Below are 13,787 nucleotides of genomic sequence, written 5' to 3'. Positions count from 1 at the left end.
TGAGCCATGGCCGCTGAGCCTGCGCGTCCGGAGCCCGTGCTCCGCAACGGGAGAGGCCACAGCAGTGAGAGCCCCGCGTACCACAAAAAAAAAAAAAAAAAAAAAAAAAAAAAAATGTTCCACTATGGGATCAGGGACTTTCTTGCATGCCACTGATAATCATCTTATAAGTTTCTGATACTGGTGCTTTTGCTATTCGTGTAAGTGCAGGCTAGGACATCTACGTTATAGTGATTATAAGACACCAGCAATTGTAAGATCTTTCCTAAGAGCTGTTAAAATGTAAAAAAAAAAAAAAATGTTTCTTTTGTACTCAATAAAACATGGTAGTTTATAAGTAGACTTAACTATCAAAAAAAGTTAGCCAAATAGAAAAAAATGTTTATTGCTTCATTCTACACTGCAGTAAAGAACAGGCCAAAACATCTGGGAACTGGTTTCTAACATCTCGTGCAATCCCATTCTCTGGTTATTAGCTAATAGGTTTACTATTTTCTTATATACTAAGATATAATATATGGGGAAGTATGAATTTTCTGTAATGACATAGAACAGATAATTACCTTGGTCTTCCGCAAACACTTTTAAAGATTCTAAAGCCTCTGTGTACATCCATTCATGTTCCTTGAGTACTTCCCTTAATTCCTAGAAATAAGTCATTGATCTTTTTATTAAAAATCTAAAATTAGCAACTTGCTGAAAACTTTTATGCTCTTTTAAAAATAAGTACATCACCTGAAAACTTAATAGAATTCATATCTGATTATTTCACACTTGTTTTTATGTTGCTTTACAAATGCTTTCTGTATACTTAATTTCACTTTCGTAAATTGCTTCAAAGGGAAGGAAGCTTGATAGTTTTTGCATTTCTACTCTTGCTATGAAGTGCTCTGAACACTAGAGTATGAAAAAATGTTTGCTCAGTTAAACTGCAACATGCAGCTAGGCTTTTATAAACTGCCAACTTCAAAACATGTAATTTGAACATATGCAAAGAACAAGACTTTGCATTCAGCTCATCAGAATTTAGCAGATGTACTACCTGTACATATACCTGAATAAATCAATACAAGTGTAAATGTATTCCCAATGTTAAACAAATAATGTGTTTTCAAGTACAATAAGGTGATTAAACACAGGCATTTTTAGCACTGGCATGCTTGGCATGGGTCTTTACTGACCCTGAAAGTATTTTTACTATCTACCAAATACACCAAAGCTTATTAAGACACTGAAATATAGTATTACACTTTAAAATTCTTCATGAAAAATTTAAAGGATGAGAATATGAAGAAAGCTAAAACAAGTGACTTGGGATTATAGATGGCTTTGTAGAGGATATGCATTTTATATGAGATGACAGTTGTTACTACAGTTATGTTTGTTATGATTACACATGATGTTACCGTTATAATGCTGACACTACAGTTAGCAAATAAGGTAAATAAATAAACTAGCAGTACAAAGAAATTTTATAATATTGATAAATAAGAATATTTAATCAGAACAGTGCAAAACTCACCCTAAGCTTTTCACATGGTTGATCTCAAAAGACTATTTTGTAATACAAACATTTAGTACATACTGATTAAATTTCTGCACATGACTACTCACCTCTTTATCAAAATTGGGAAATTCCTTTTGCAATTTCAACACAATACTTTCCTGTTTTTCCCAATTACTGCTAGATTCTGCAGACTCATTTGACTCCTCTCCCTAATGGGGAGGTAAAAAAGAGAACCAATTTAAGATATCATCGATAACAACAGTCTTAAGACAATCACATTTGTATTTTGACTTGATTTGGAAGTTTTCACATTCGATCAAGAAGAATCCAAAAATGTTTCTTTTTGTTCATGTGAAAATTGACAGATTTATATCTTAAGGATAAAAAATATTACTGGTTTAAGATCACTCAAAAGACCTTGACTACATATCCAATAATTCACACTTCACTCATACAATGCTCAAAATAAGCTAAATCTGCTAAAACAACTAGAATGATCCTCAAACTAACTCGAAATAATTCAGGTATACTGAAGTCTCTCCAAGCTAATGGCAAAAACCGAACCGAACCGAACCAAACCAAACCAAACCAAAACACCTCATCCATGCTGACAATTTCATATCCTCTACAAATTTCAAATACTGAGAGAAAAAAAGTTTACTTTTACTTCAGTCTTGAATGGTTTAAATATTAACTGCTCAGTCACAACAAAAGTGACACAATGACAAAGAAACTTATACAAAACTAAATAATATATAAATTAAACATTAATTTGGGAACTGTGGCTACTCATACACACTATCTCTTTCTTCTGTCACTTAACTTCATTTGAAGAAACTGGTTAAAATTCCACATTTAAACAAAAAAAGATTCCTTGGGTTCATATATAAGAAAAATCTTGCATTTCAGTCAATCTAAAAGCATTTATCTACTTTGCTAAGAACTGTACCACATGCTATACAAACATGAGAGAGAAAAGCACAGTTTCATACTTTCTCTTTTACCTCCTTTCTTATCCAACAACAATACTATTTTTTTCTTTCACTATGAGAGAAATATCAGAATTGTGAGCGATACCTTTCTTGCACACAGGAATAAGATGAAGTTCCACACAACAGAGACATAAGATGGTATGTAAGTTAGGAGCAGGAAGAAGAAAACTAGATGTGTTTTTGTAATAGTAAGTGGCTTGTGTCAGCTGGAGCACAGAGACCGTGGATATGCTATAAAGCTTAAAAATTAGACCAGCGCTAATATTGCTTAAAGGTCTGGAGTGCCAAACTGAGGTCAGTCTTTATTCAGAAAGCAAGAGGATTTTGAGCAGGGGAATAATAAAACATTAATATTTGGAGAAAGCATTTCGAAGCCATCAAAAATTCATACCGCCATCCTCGCTTTGCAGATGAAGAAACTGAAACTCGAAGAACAATCCTTTTAAAGGTCACAGATGGATAACAGCCAGCTGAGGTACAAATAGAAACTTAGGTGTCTAACCCTGGATCAGTGTTTTAACATTACCTAAGCGTTTCCTAAACTTTAGTCATTCACATAGCACATTCATGATTTGAAATGAGTCAAACGTCATCAAAGTATGAATGAACAAATTGTAGTATGCACATAAAACTGAGTATTATTCAGCCCTAAAAAAAGGAATGAAGTACTGACACATGCTACAACATGGATGAACCTCAAAAATATCAAGCTAAGTGAAAGAAGCTAGACACAAAAGGTCATATATTTTATGATGACATTTATATGAAATACTCAGAATAGGTAAATCCAGAGACAGAAAAAACTGACTGGTGGTTGGCAGGGGCTAGAGGGACAAGAGAATGGGGAGAAACTGCTTAAAAAATACAGCATGCTATCACTGGGTGACAAAAATGTTTTGCGACTAGATAGGAGTGGTAGTTGTACAACACTGTGAATGTACTAAATGCTGCTGAATTTTTAATGGTTAATTTTATGCTATGTGAATTTCACCTTAAGAAAAAAAGTTAAAATATTTGGAAAACAGTAAATATCTTTTGGGAATTAAATATGTGACAGCACAAATTAAACATTCAGTGGGTCGTGTGCCAATCTGCTCTTTGCTCTTGGATCCCACACTTCTATCAGCTCTGCTAACACCTGGTGACTGAAAATACCTATGCAGTTCAGTGGTTATGCTCGAGCTTTACAGAAGCCAGGTGATACACAACCTTTGGGCTCAAATCGTCTTAGTGGGTCCAGGGGTTATGAATCAATCCTGTGGTTATTTTTCTGGTTTCAGAATGCAGAGTTGCAACTGACAAATTTGTCACTGCCAGAAATCCCACATTAGCTCCCTGACCCATGGATTAAGGGCCATAATTGTAGAAAATACCAAATCTAAGGCACTAGCATTGTCCCTCTGAAGAAGCAGCAGCAGCAACACCGTATTTCTGAGGTAACTGCAGAGACTGACTCCATCATCCCAGATCTCAGGGTAATGTGCCTCTGTGGCCTATACAAGAGCTGAATGGGTCATAGAGAATTAGTTTAGATTATCATAAACAAACAGGTGATGACCCCAACTGTAGCTGCTATAACAGCTGCTATTTTTACTAGAGAAAACCAATATAACTATGAGACTATTACTCTAGCAGTAATTAGAAAAGACTAGTAGAAGCAATCTGCTTTTGTCTGGGCAGGGTCAGTGATGGATACACCTTCACTGTTTTCAGAGCTATGGTAAATCTCCATCTCTCTTTCATAAAACAGTACTCAAGGACTTTGATAGTTTTGCACAGTCCACAGTATATCACTTTGATACTCTATACTGAAGATGTCACACAGATTGGACTTGATAAGCAGGAAGCAGTGGCTATTTTTAGATGACCTTAGTAAGAAACATGCATGCTAGAGTAGAAAATAACCACCCTCAAATCCTGGGCCCACCACTTTCATGAATTATACAGGGGAGCATGCTGCAAATTCCACTCTGGAGTCCAATCTGGAGCATGCTGCAAATTCCACTCTGGAAAAAAAAAAAAAAAAAAAAAAGACAAATGGCTGGCACTGGTGCCTCTGAGAGAGAGGCACAACACTTCAGTGGGCTTCTTTGGATCCTGGAGGCAATATATACTTCAGTACAGTGTGTGCCGCTCTGATCAGTTTATGAAGAGCCCTTAAGTCTGTCAGGAATGGGGCCCAGATTAAGACAAGGCTCTGTAGCAGGTCGAGAGGGCAGTGCAAGGTCCTTTGCCACATGGGTTTTGTGACCAGTAAGTAAATGCAGTGATTCCCAAAGAATCTGTGGCTCATAAGGATGTTGTACTGAAGTCTCTGGAAATCTCCAACAGGAAAATCATGGCAGAGACCCACATGGCTTCAAAGAAAGGTCCTGTCCTCTTCTGCTGACAACTACAATCTGTTCCGCTATAACATGACACGTCCATTTCCAAAAATTACTGCATGTGCAAAATGATGAAAATAAAAGCTACCGTGTTTAAGAAAAATTGTGTTAGAGGTATAACATTCAAAAACTTCATTAGTGACACATTTAAAAAAAGGAAGAAACCTTAAAAGAAGGGTAGCATAATTTTACACATTAAATGGTTAAGAAATACGTAAATACTAAAATAAATATGAACTCAAGTTTGCTTGGGGATGTTAACATTGGAAGAGTTGTAGCTTATGAGTTACTATGAAATGGTAGATGAACAGTTATTTGAAAATGAACAGTTATGGAAAGGCGTGACTCACTGTCCTTGTGCTATCTCTGCTGTATGGCTGAAAATATAAATATTAACTTAAAAATAAACAAATAAATAAAATCAATAAATGTCTGCTAACTTTGCTAGCCTCCTCCTCTCATACTAAAGCTGCCTGGGGCTTCCCTGGTGGCACAGTGGTTAAGAATCACCTGCCAATGCAGGGGACACGGGTTCAAGCCCCGGTCCAGGAAGATCCCACATGCTGTGGAGCAACTAAGCCCGTGTGCCACAACTACTGAGCCCGCGTGCCACAACTACTGAAGCCCACACGCAGCAATGAAGACCCAACGCAGCCCCCCAAAAAATGGATAAGATAAATAAATTTAAAAAAATATATATTTAAGAAAAATAATAAAACAAATACAGCTGCCTGTTAGGTTCAAGATTCAACTGGATGCCATGAACAACTCTCCTACTATGTTCAGCATTAAAGCCACTATCTTCAGTAAAGAAAAGGCTGAAGTAAACAGTAAAACTGTTTTCAATAACATTTAAAACACTTGATAACTTTATTGTTAATATGTCATGGTGTAAACTTTTGATTTTCATTGTCACTGTCATCATCATCATCTGCATCCACATGGCCTTCAGCAGCAAATTGTTCCAAGTCTACATCTTCATTTTCTATCCCCTCAAATCCAACTGTTTTCCTAAACCAACAGCTTGTTGTGAATTTAAAAAAATTTCTCTGAAGGTTCAAGTTCTTCAAAATCAAAAATCAAGTCAAGAAAAATTTTCCACGATACATAATGCAAACACTCTTTTGCTACATCACTCCAGGCTTCTAAATTGGTGGCAATGGCCGCTCCAATGTTAAATCTCTTCTAAAATTCTATAACCGTATCTGCATTCTCACCTTCAATTACAGTAATTAGTATCTTAAATGTTCACTTTAAATAGTAAGCCATAAATGCTGCTAACACATTTTTACCACGAGACTGTATGAGAGAGGTGGTTTTTGGAGGCAAAAGAAAAAAAGCCTCCTTCAACCAATATCTACTGCACTTTGCAGAATTCTTTATGATCAGATGAAGTGGGAGAAAAATCTTGAACTTCTTTTACAGAGTTTACATGACTGTTAGAACCAGCTGAATGTGAACAACTGCTTACAATATAATCCCATTTAAGACGGCAGCACTGTACACAACTTCAGGCAGTACAACTTATTGCCCATTTGGTATAGAAAAGATGGTTAGAGGTACAGATCAATGATATACCATGGACAAGAGCCAAGGAGAAAAACAAGGGTGGAAGGTCGGGGAAGAGGTACACGGTTGGACTTAGAAGTTTTTCTGAGAACAGAATGTAAGCGTAAGAGCATCCCATATGAATGTTCGGCAAACGTATCTATTGCATAGGAGTTTTTAATAATCACGTGGACAAGATGATTCATTCTTTGAACACCAAAATAAGACTGGATGCATGCTTGGATGCACTTGGATGCATGCTCAATGTGTCTATATACAAACGGCCATGGCAACATGGACTAAGTTTGTGCACACAGATCAACAAGATAAGAGTTTCTCACACCAACATTTATCTGGCTACTGCTACTGGTGAGTACTTGACCTGCCAATAGCAGAGGCCAACAATGAGTTCCCATGACAGCACCATTCCTTGGGAGATGTAGTCAACTGTCTGGTGGCAAGCTGATTACATTCGACCCCTTTCATCATGAAAGGGACAGTAACAGAAATCTACTCTGAGTATGGATTAGCCTTTCCTACCCCCCTGGATTTGGTAACACCAGTTATGGATTGAATTGTGTCCCTCTAAAAGTCTTATGTTGAATAATGCCCAGTACCTTAGAATATGACCTCATTTGGAGACAGGGTCTAAGGTAATTATTACTGAGGTAATCAAGTTAAAATGAGGTCATTAGGGTGGGCCCCTAACCCAATGACCGGTGTCCCTATAAAAAGAGGAAATTTGGAGATAGACAAGCACACAGGGAGCGTACACTGTGAAGATAAGGCAGAGATCTACAAGTCAAGGAAGACCAAAGACTGCCAGCAAATCATCATCTGCATCCACATAGCCATCAGAAGCAAATTGTTCCAAGTCTTCTGTGGTTAGATCATCAGGGTGGGACTCTAGCTCTCCAACAACTTCATTTTCTATCCCCTCAAATCCAACTCTAATCAGCGAGATAGAGAAGGATGGAACAGCCTTTAGGAGGAACCAACCCTTCTGATGCCTTGATCTTGGACTTCTAGCTTCCAGAACTGTGAGACAATATATTTCTGTTGTTTAAGTCACTCAGTTTGTGGTCCTTTGTCACACTGTCCTTAGGAAACTAATGCATCATACACAGATATATAGAAAGCTTAACTCAGTCACAGTACACTGTGACACAATAGTCAACGTTTCTGGCCAGGGGAGCTAATTTCACTGGAAGAAAAGCCCATCAATGGATTCATGTGCATGGGATTCACTGATCTCACCATGTGCCTCAATACCTAGAAGGAGCTGGCATACAGAAGAGTGGAATCACAATGAAAATTCAGAATGTGAACCTGTTGATAACACCTTACAAGGCTAACATGCTGTTCAACAGATGTACAAGCAAAGTAAATGCTTTGAATCAGCAATCAATATGATGCTATTTCTTCTACAGCCGTTATACGTAGGTCTGTAAACTAAAACGTGGGCCTAGTCTCTTATACTAGTAGTTCCTCACACCTAAAACTCACAGAATTTTTACTTCCTATCGTTATTAGTTCTCAGGGCAAGAATATTTCTATGGAGGGACACAACAACTATCCCATTAAATTAGGGTACAGACAGCTATCTGCTATTTATGGCTTCATGTATCAAATCACAGGCAAAGGGGGAGGTTACTGTGCTAGTTGGGGTGACTGATTTTGATTTTGATTACCAAAAAGAAATTGTGCTGTCATGAATACAGACAGGGAGGACTATGTCTAGATTCACTGGGAGGCCTCTTAGTAGATCTACTCCATAAAGAAAAGTTAATGGAACACTAGAATAACCCAGTAAAAGCATAACCACTATTATTTTTAGATAAGCAGTTAAATATCAAAGGAGTCATCTATAAGAATTATAAGTAGTTGTCACTGAGGAGTATGAAATGGTGCTGGTACTGGTAACAGCTGTTTTACGTGTTGTTCAACCATATGTATCTATTAAATTTTATGAAATAAAACTTAAAGTATATTTTCCCCAAAAGGTACTTTACCACACCACTAGAGTATTTTTTAAGTTAAGTTTATAACTCAGAGATAAGCAATTAATACTGGATAAATTAAAAAGAAAGCAAAATCAGTCACAAACGAGATGCAACCATAAATTTTCTTAGTTGTAAGAGAGAAGACTGATTCACTGAGGTGCATTTTTAGTATGTCCACAGACCCAACAAATTCTGTGCTTAAGCAACTAATTTTGATGTTGCAATTCAAATTAACTCACTTGATCCAATCTCTTCTTTTTCATAGACTGGTCATCATTAAATTCATCTTCCTCAAATGGCTCTGAAGAAGAAGATAATTTTCTTTTCCTAGGTCCACCACCTTCTAAAACAGAGAAGGACGTTCAAAGTTTGCACAGATATTGTAAGAATCATTAATGCAAAACAAAGGCAAAAATGTTACTATAATGAATATACTTGTAGACAGTTCTCTTGACATCAGGCCCAATGTAATTTCTTCTACATATGACGTACATTCAATAAATGTTAACTGAATTGAAGGAAAAATAAACAGAGCCTCTTTTCAGTCTTTCAGAAGTAGAAATCACTGTAAAAATGTATTTATTTGTAAACCATCACATTATTTAATGATAAAAATACATATCTTTAAATTGAAAGTAATTCTATAGTAGGAAGAAAAGGTTCTCCCTAATGCCTGAATGTTCAGTAGCGAAAAATGTTCAGTAGTGAAAAAAAAAAAATTGAGCCCATCAGCTTATCTGAATAGCATCAGATAATTGTCAATAATTAAGTGTCTACTGTACCAGGCTTTGCAGGGGACTTTTATAAACTGCTGTTTCATTTACTTTCCACAAGAAACCTACAAAGTAAGTATATACTCATTTTACAAATTAGGAGGAACTGAGATACAGAGAGCTCAAGCGATTAATGCTCTTAACCTAAAAACAAGAAAGTATAACACAAGAAAGGGCTGTATGACAGTAATAGGAAATCTGCACATTCTGTTATGACTGAGAGAAGAACTCAATCTACAAGATCTGGAGAGGCTATGCTGCGTATTTTTTACTGTGTATACATTCATATACTTCTTCAGTACCTTCGCTTTCAGAGAGTGAATTCCAGAGACATACTGCAGTGCTAGTATGAAAGCAGTTGCTGAAAGCTTACTTACAAAGGTTTAAGATTTCAGTATTAATTATATCAGTACCCTAACTATGCAGTTAGAAATAAAACTTGTAGAAATATAATATTGAAAATAAATACAGACATGACAGCTTTTAAGCTGTAAGCATGAAAGTTTCATAATATGGCTATAACAAAATTGAATGCCATCAACATTTCAATGTACAGTAATTACATGCTTTAAGTATGCATGCTTAAATTTTTTTCCCCTTTATTTCATAAAGTAAATGTGCATTCTGCATATGCCAACTAATTGCCAGCATCCACTTTAAAAAGAGGAAAATATAACCACCACTCTATCATCTATATATGCTGGGGTTAAGTGAATACCATTAGTAATATCCTAATATTCAAAGTCTGAAAAAAAGCTTCAAACTAGGTGATTTATGCCATGTCACCTAGACATGTTTAATCCTTTCTTAAAAAGAACAAAACCTTTTTCTTGGTCAATAAAGAATTCTTCAGCCCTAATTATCTGTTTATATATCTTTCTGTGGTTAATATTATGGCATCAAATTTTTACATGTATATAAAATGGCTACAGGCATAAATCTGCAAATATATATGGGAGAAAACATGTAACTAAAAATTTAGTACAAAAGGTTACATAAGAGCATACAATGCTTAGTTACCTACATATATATTTATAATTATTAACCAAAAATTGTGCATGTATCTAAAGAAAACAAGTTAACATTCTATGTTAAATACCACTTCCCAATTACGTGTCTCATACACTCCCACCTTTTTTGGGGTGAACCCATCATCAATTTCAGGAAGAAAAAAAGTAGGTTAGACATGTACCTCACACCCCAAATAAAAATATATTTTACTTAAATTCAATATTTAAAAATAAAATATGAAACTACAAAAAGAAAATATGAACAAGAACACAAACAGGCAGTTCAACAGGAAAAAATAAAAAGATGGTCAACCTCATTAATAACTAAAGACAGGTAAAATAAAGTACCCCTTTTTTTCATCCTAAGATTAAAAGGACAGTTGTAGCAGACTGTGGGTAAACAGCCACTTCTAAACATTATAAATTGTTAGTCTTTCTGGAAGGTAGTCTAAATAATACATCTCAGAATTTTAGATGTGTGTTTCTTTCAGTCCAACAATTCTTTTTCTAGGAATTTATTTACAAAACTGATGGAGAATGTTTGCTTAGGCATACATAAAAATTTTTTAACTAAGTATCTAAGTGCCCATTAATAAGCTATTAGACAAGTCAGGATACACTGTTATAAAGAAGTGAGTAGACTTTTAGAAATAAAGAAGGTTACAAAACAGCAAAAATAACAGGATGATAGTCACATAAAAATGTTCTGCCTACTCTTATACATATATAGAGAAATGGAACAACATCAGTAAATTCATATTTTTACCTTTTAAAGCAGGGTAAAACTTCAGACACACATTTTTGTTTTTATAACTTAGTATTCATAAATGAAAACTTTCAGAAGGCAATGCAAAAAAGATACCCTTATTGTTTAACATGCAGGATGATACTGTCTATAAAAGATTGTAATTTGTGGTAAAACCAATGTCCAACATTAAGATTTGTGGAACTGTCCAAGATGTCTTACAGGCCTTTTGTTGGTGAGACAAAGCTGTCATTCTATACAGTACCTCAAAAGTGTACTATTCTAAAGATAAGGATGACTGATATATGACTATCCTGTCTGTTCTAAAAGGAAGCACGGAAGTTTACTTAAAAAAAACAAGAAAAACCTGATTTTTTCTTTCCTTGTAATTTGCCACTTAACACTAAAAAAAAGAAATTATATCAAAGTCTAGTATAAGAATGAGAATAAAAAAAACTCAGCTTAAGTTCAAACTTAATAAGGACTGTAAACTCCATGAGGGCAGAGGTTTTGTCGATTTTGTTTCGGCATGTACCCTCAGTGCCTAAAATAGCATCTGGCATCCAGCAGTAGGTGCACAATAAATATCTGTTAAATTAATGAATAAAGTGGAATGACATAAATTGCTCAAGAGAAAAAAGATTATAGACACTGCTGTGGAATAAAGTTATTCAACAAATTTTTCATTGGAAAGATTCTGGAATACTGAGATATTATGAAGACAAGAAAGAATATGTAAAATGCCCCAAACCATTTAGCAACTCAACAAATGTTAACTGAGCCTACCATTTTTCAGGAACTTTTACAGTAGGGATACTGTCATGAAGACACACTCAACCTTCTCCTGTACCATTTCCTATTATCAGATGGCCCTTAAGAACAAAGAAATGCTAACATGTACTATGTACTTACTATGTGCCACTCACTATAAGAAATTTACAATAACTTTATCACTTCTTCATAACAATCTAAGAGTTTGATACTATTATCATACTATTTTCCTGCAATGGAGACAGACAGAAAAGTTAGGCAACACTGCCCAAGGTTATACAGTAGTAAGTAAAGGAAAAGGAAGAATGGTAAGATTTGGTTATGAATGAGAGATCATGTGGATAAAATATCATCATCTTTGGATCTGCTCCAATACAATCTATTTAGGGGGGTAAATATGAGGTAGATAATTGTTGAAGAAAGATGATGGGCCCATGAGAACACATTATGGTGTTTTCTATTTTTGTATAACTACCCACTTAGGAAAACGGGCGCCCATTCACACTGTCGATGGACGCATAAATTGGTAGAACTTTTAAAATTAACACTGAAGTGCATGTTCAATTTTAAAATGTGCATACTCTTTGATTCAGCATCCTAGTTTGAAGTTTAGCCTATAGAAATAATAACATAAAGATTTACTTACAAGGCTATTTACTTTTGTACTACAGTTAATGAAATAATGTAACCATAAATGCTAATTAACAGAGAAACAGTTAATAAACTAATCCTATGGGCAGTCACAGAGGAATGTTATGGAGGCATTTTTTCATTAGATAAATCTGATTGCACTGACAAGTTATCCATGGTAAATCATCAAATGATTTTTCTTAAAATGCAAACCAATACTATAATCATATTTTATAATCTAATGTGTGTGTGTTGTATAATAGTGTGTAGGTGTGCTTTCATTCCTTAAATACTTTATTTGGTAGTGAGATTATAGGTTATTTTTACTTCTTTGGTATGTACAAAAAAAAAATCTAGATAACATTTACTAAAAAAAAACTGGAGGTGTTTTTTATAATGCAACCTCCTTTAAATGTATTTATTTTTGTATTCTAAGCCTGGATTACAGAGTAAATATTTACTAAATGTAGGAATGCTGATTACCAGCTAGGACATCCTTAAGACATTATGTTCCTGACTCAGATTTATGTAAATAAAACTATAATGCAATTAGAAAGGACACTTAAGAAAGAACACATACCTCCCAAAACTTCATTGATATGAGACTTGATCTGTAGCGAACAAGCAAAATTACCAATGAAAAAACTGCCCCCTTCCCTTTTTTGGGGAAAAAAAATCAACCTAGAAAATCCAGTTCCCAAGTAGCTGTATGACCCCAGGTAATTCCCTTAACCTTTTTTTTTTTTTTTTTTAAACCTTCTTAATCTTCACAATTTTCATCTAAAAACCCTGAAGCTGTTAATACCTCCTAAGGTTCCTATAAGAATTCATGAAGGAGCTTGGTAAATTAAAGAGTAATATTAAAATGAGAAGCTATTTATTACATAACTAGTTAAGTCAGCATGGCTTGAAACTAAGTCAGGCATACCTGCATCACCAAACATCAGCAAGGCAGCAGCAATTGCTCCATCCATAGTGCTGGTTGATTCAATTAACTAACAAAATGAGAAAAGAGTAATGCTTTAAAAATAATACTTTAAGAATTCTTTCACAAAGTTACCAAATATTGAAGAACGAATATATTAAATATACACAGAGTGGAGAAATATACATACATATTAGCTTAAGTTCATTAAATCCTATGATAAATTTTCAGAAAATCTGGTTTATCTAAAAAGTCTGAACTTACCTAAGCATATCTTAAAATATATTAGATTTACTTATCACCACTTTAAAGCAAAAAGTAAAACATAGTCTATGTACAGTGTATTCAAGGTTTTGTTATTTTAATTGCAAGGCTGTGCACTAAAGTCTCAAAAACTTCCTACCTATGAGTGAGTCCAGGCACTGTGTGTGTGTGTGTGTGTGTGTGTGTGTGTGTGTGAGAGAGAGAGAGAGAGAGAGAGAGAGAGAGAGAGAGAGAG

At 35.0% G+C, this 13,787-nt stretch overlaps 1 protein-coding gene across 2 annotated transcripts in view; it reads right to left on the bottom strand.

Moving 5' to 3' along the window:
- Positions 1-13,787, bottom strand: part of SMARCAD1 (SNF2 related chromatin remodeling ATPase with DExD box 1) — a 70,518-nt gene that overhangs the window by 30,962 nt on the left and 25,769 nt on the right. Inside the window, exons 5-8 of one of the 2 annotated variants that reach the window (XM_007450022.1) lie at positions 13,292-13,358; positions 8,674-8,774; positions 1,615-1,716; positions 564-645 (exon numbers count right to left, since the gene is read on the bottom strand). In XM_007450022.1, coding sequence (XP_007450084.1) covers positions 564-645; positions 1,615-1,716; positions 8,674-8,774; positions 13,292-13,358 — 352 coding nt within the window. Of the gene's footprint in view, positions 1-563; positions 646-1,614; positions 1,717-8,673; positions 8,778-13,291; positions 13,359-13,787 lie in introns of both variants that reach the window. The other variant, XM_007450023.1, reaches the window with a different exon arrangement.

The sequence above is a fragment of the Lipotes vexillifer genome, unplaced genomic scaffold, assembly GCF_000442215.2.
Source record: "Lipotes vexillifer unplaced genomic scaffold, Lipotes_vexillifer_v1.1 scaffold178, whole genome shotgun sequence".
NCBI lineage: Eukaryota > Metazoa > Chordata > Mammalia > Artiodactyla > Lipotidae > Lipotes > Lipotes vexillifer.
This window is presented reverse-complemented; position numbering and strand designations above follow the sequence as displayed.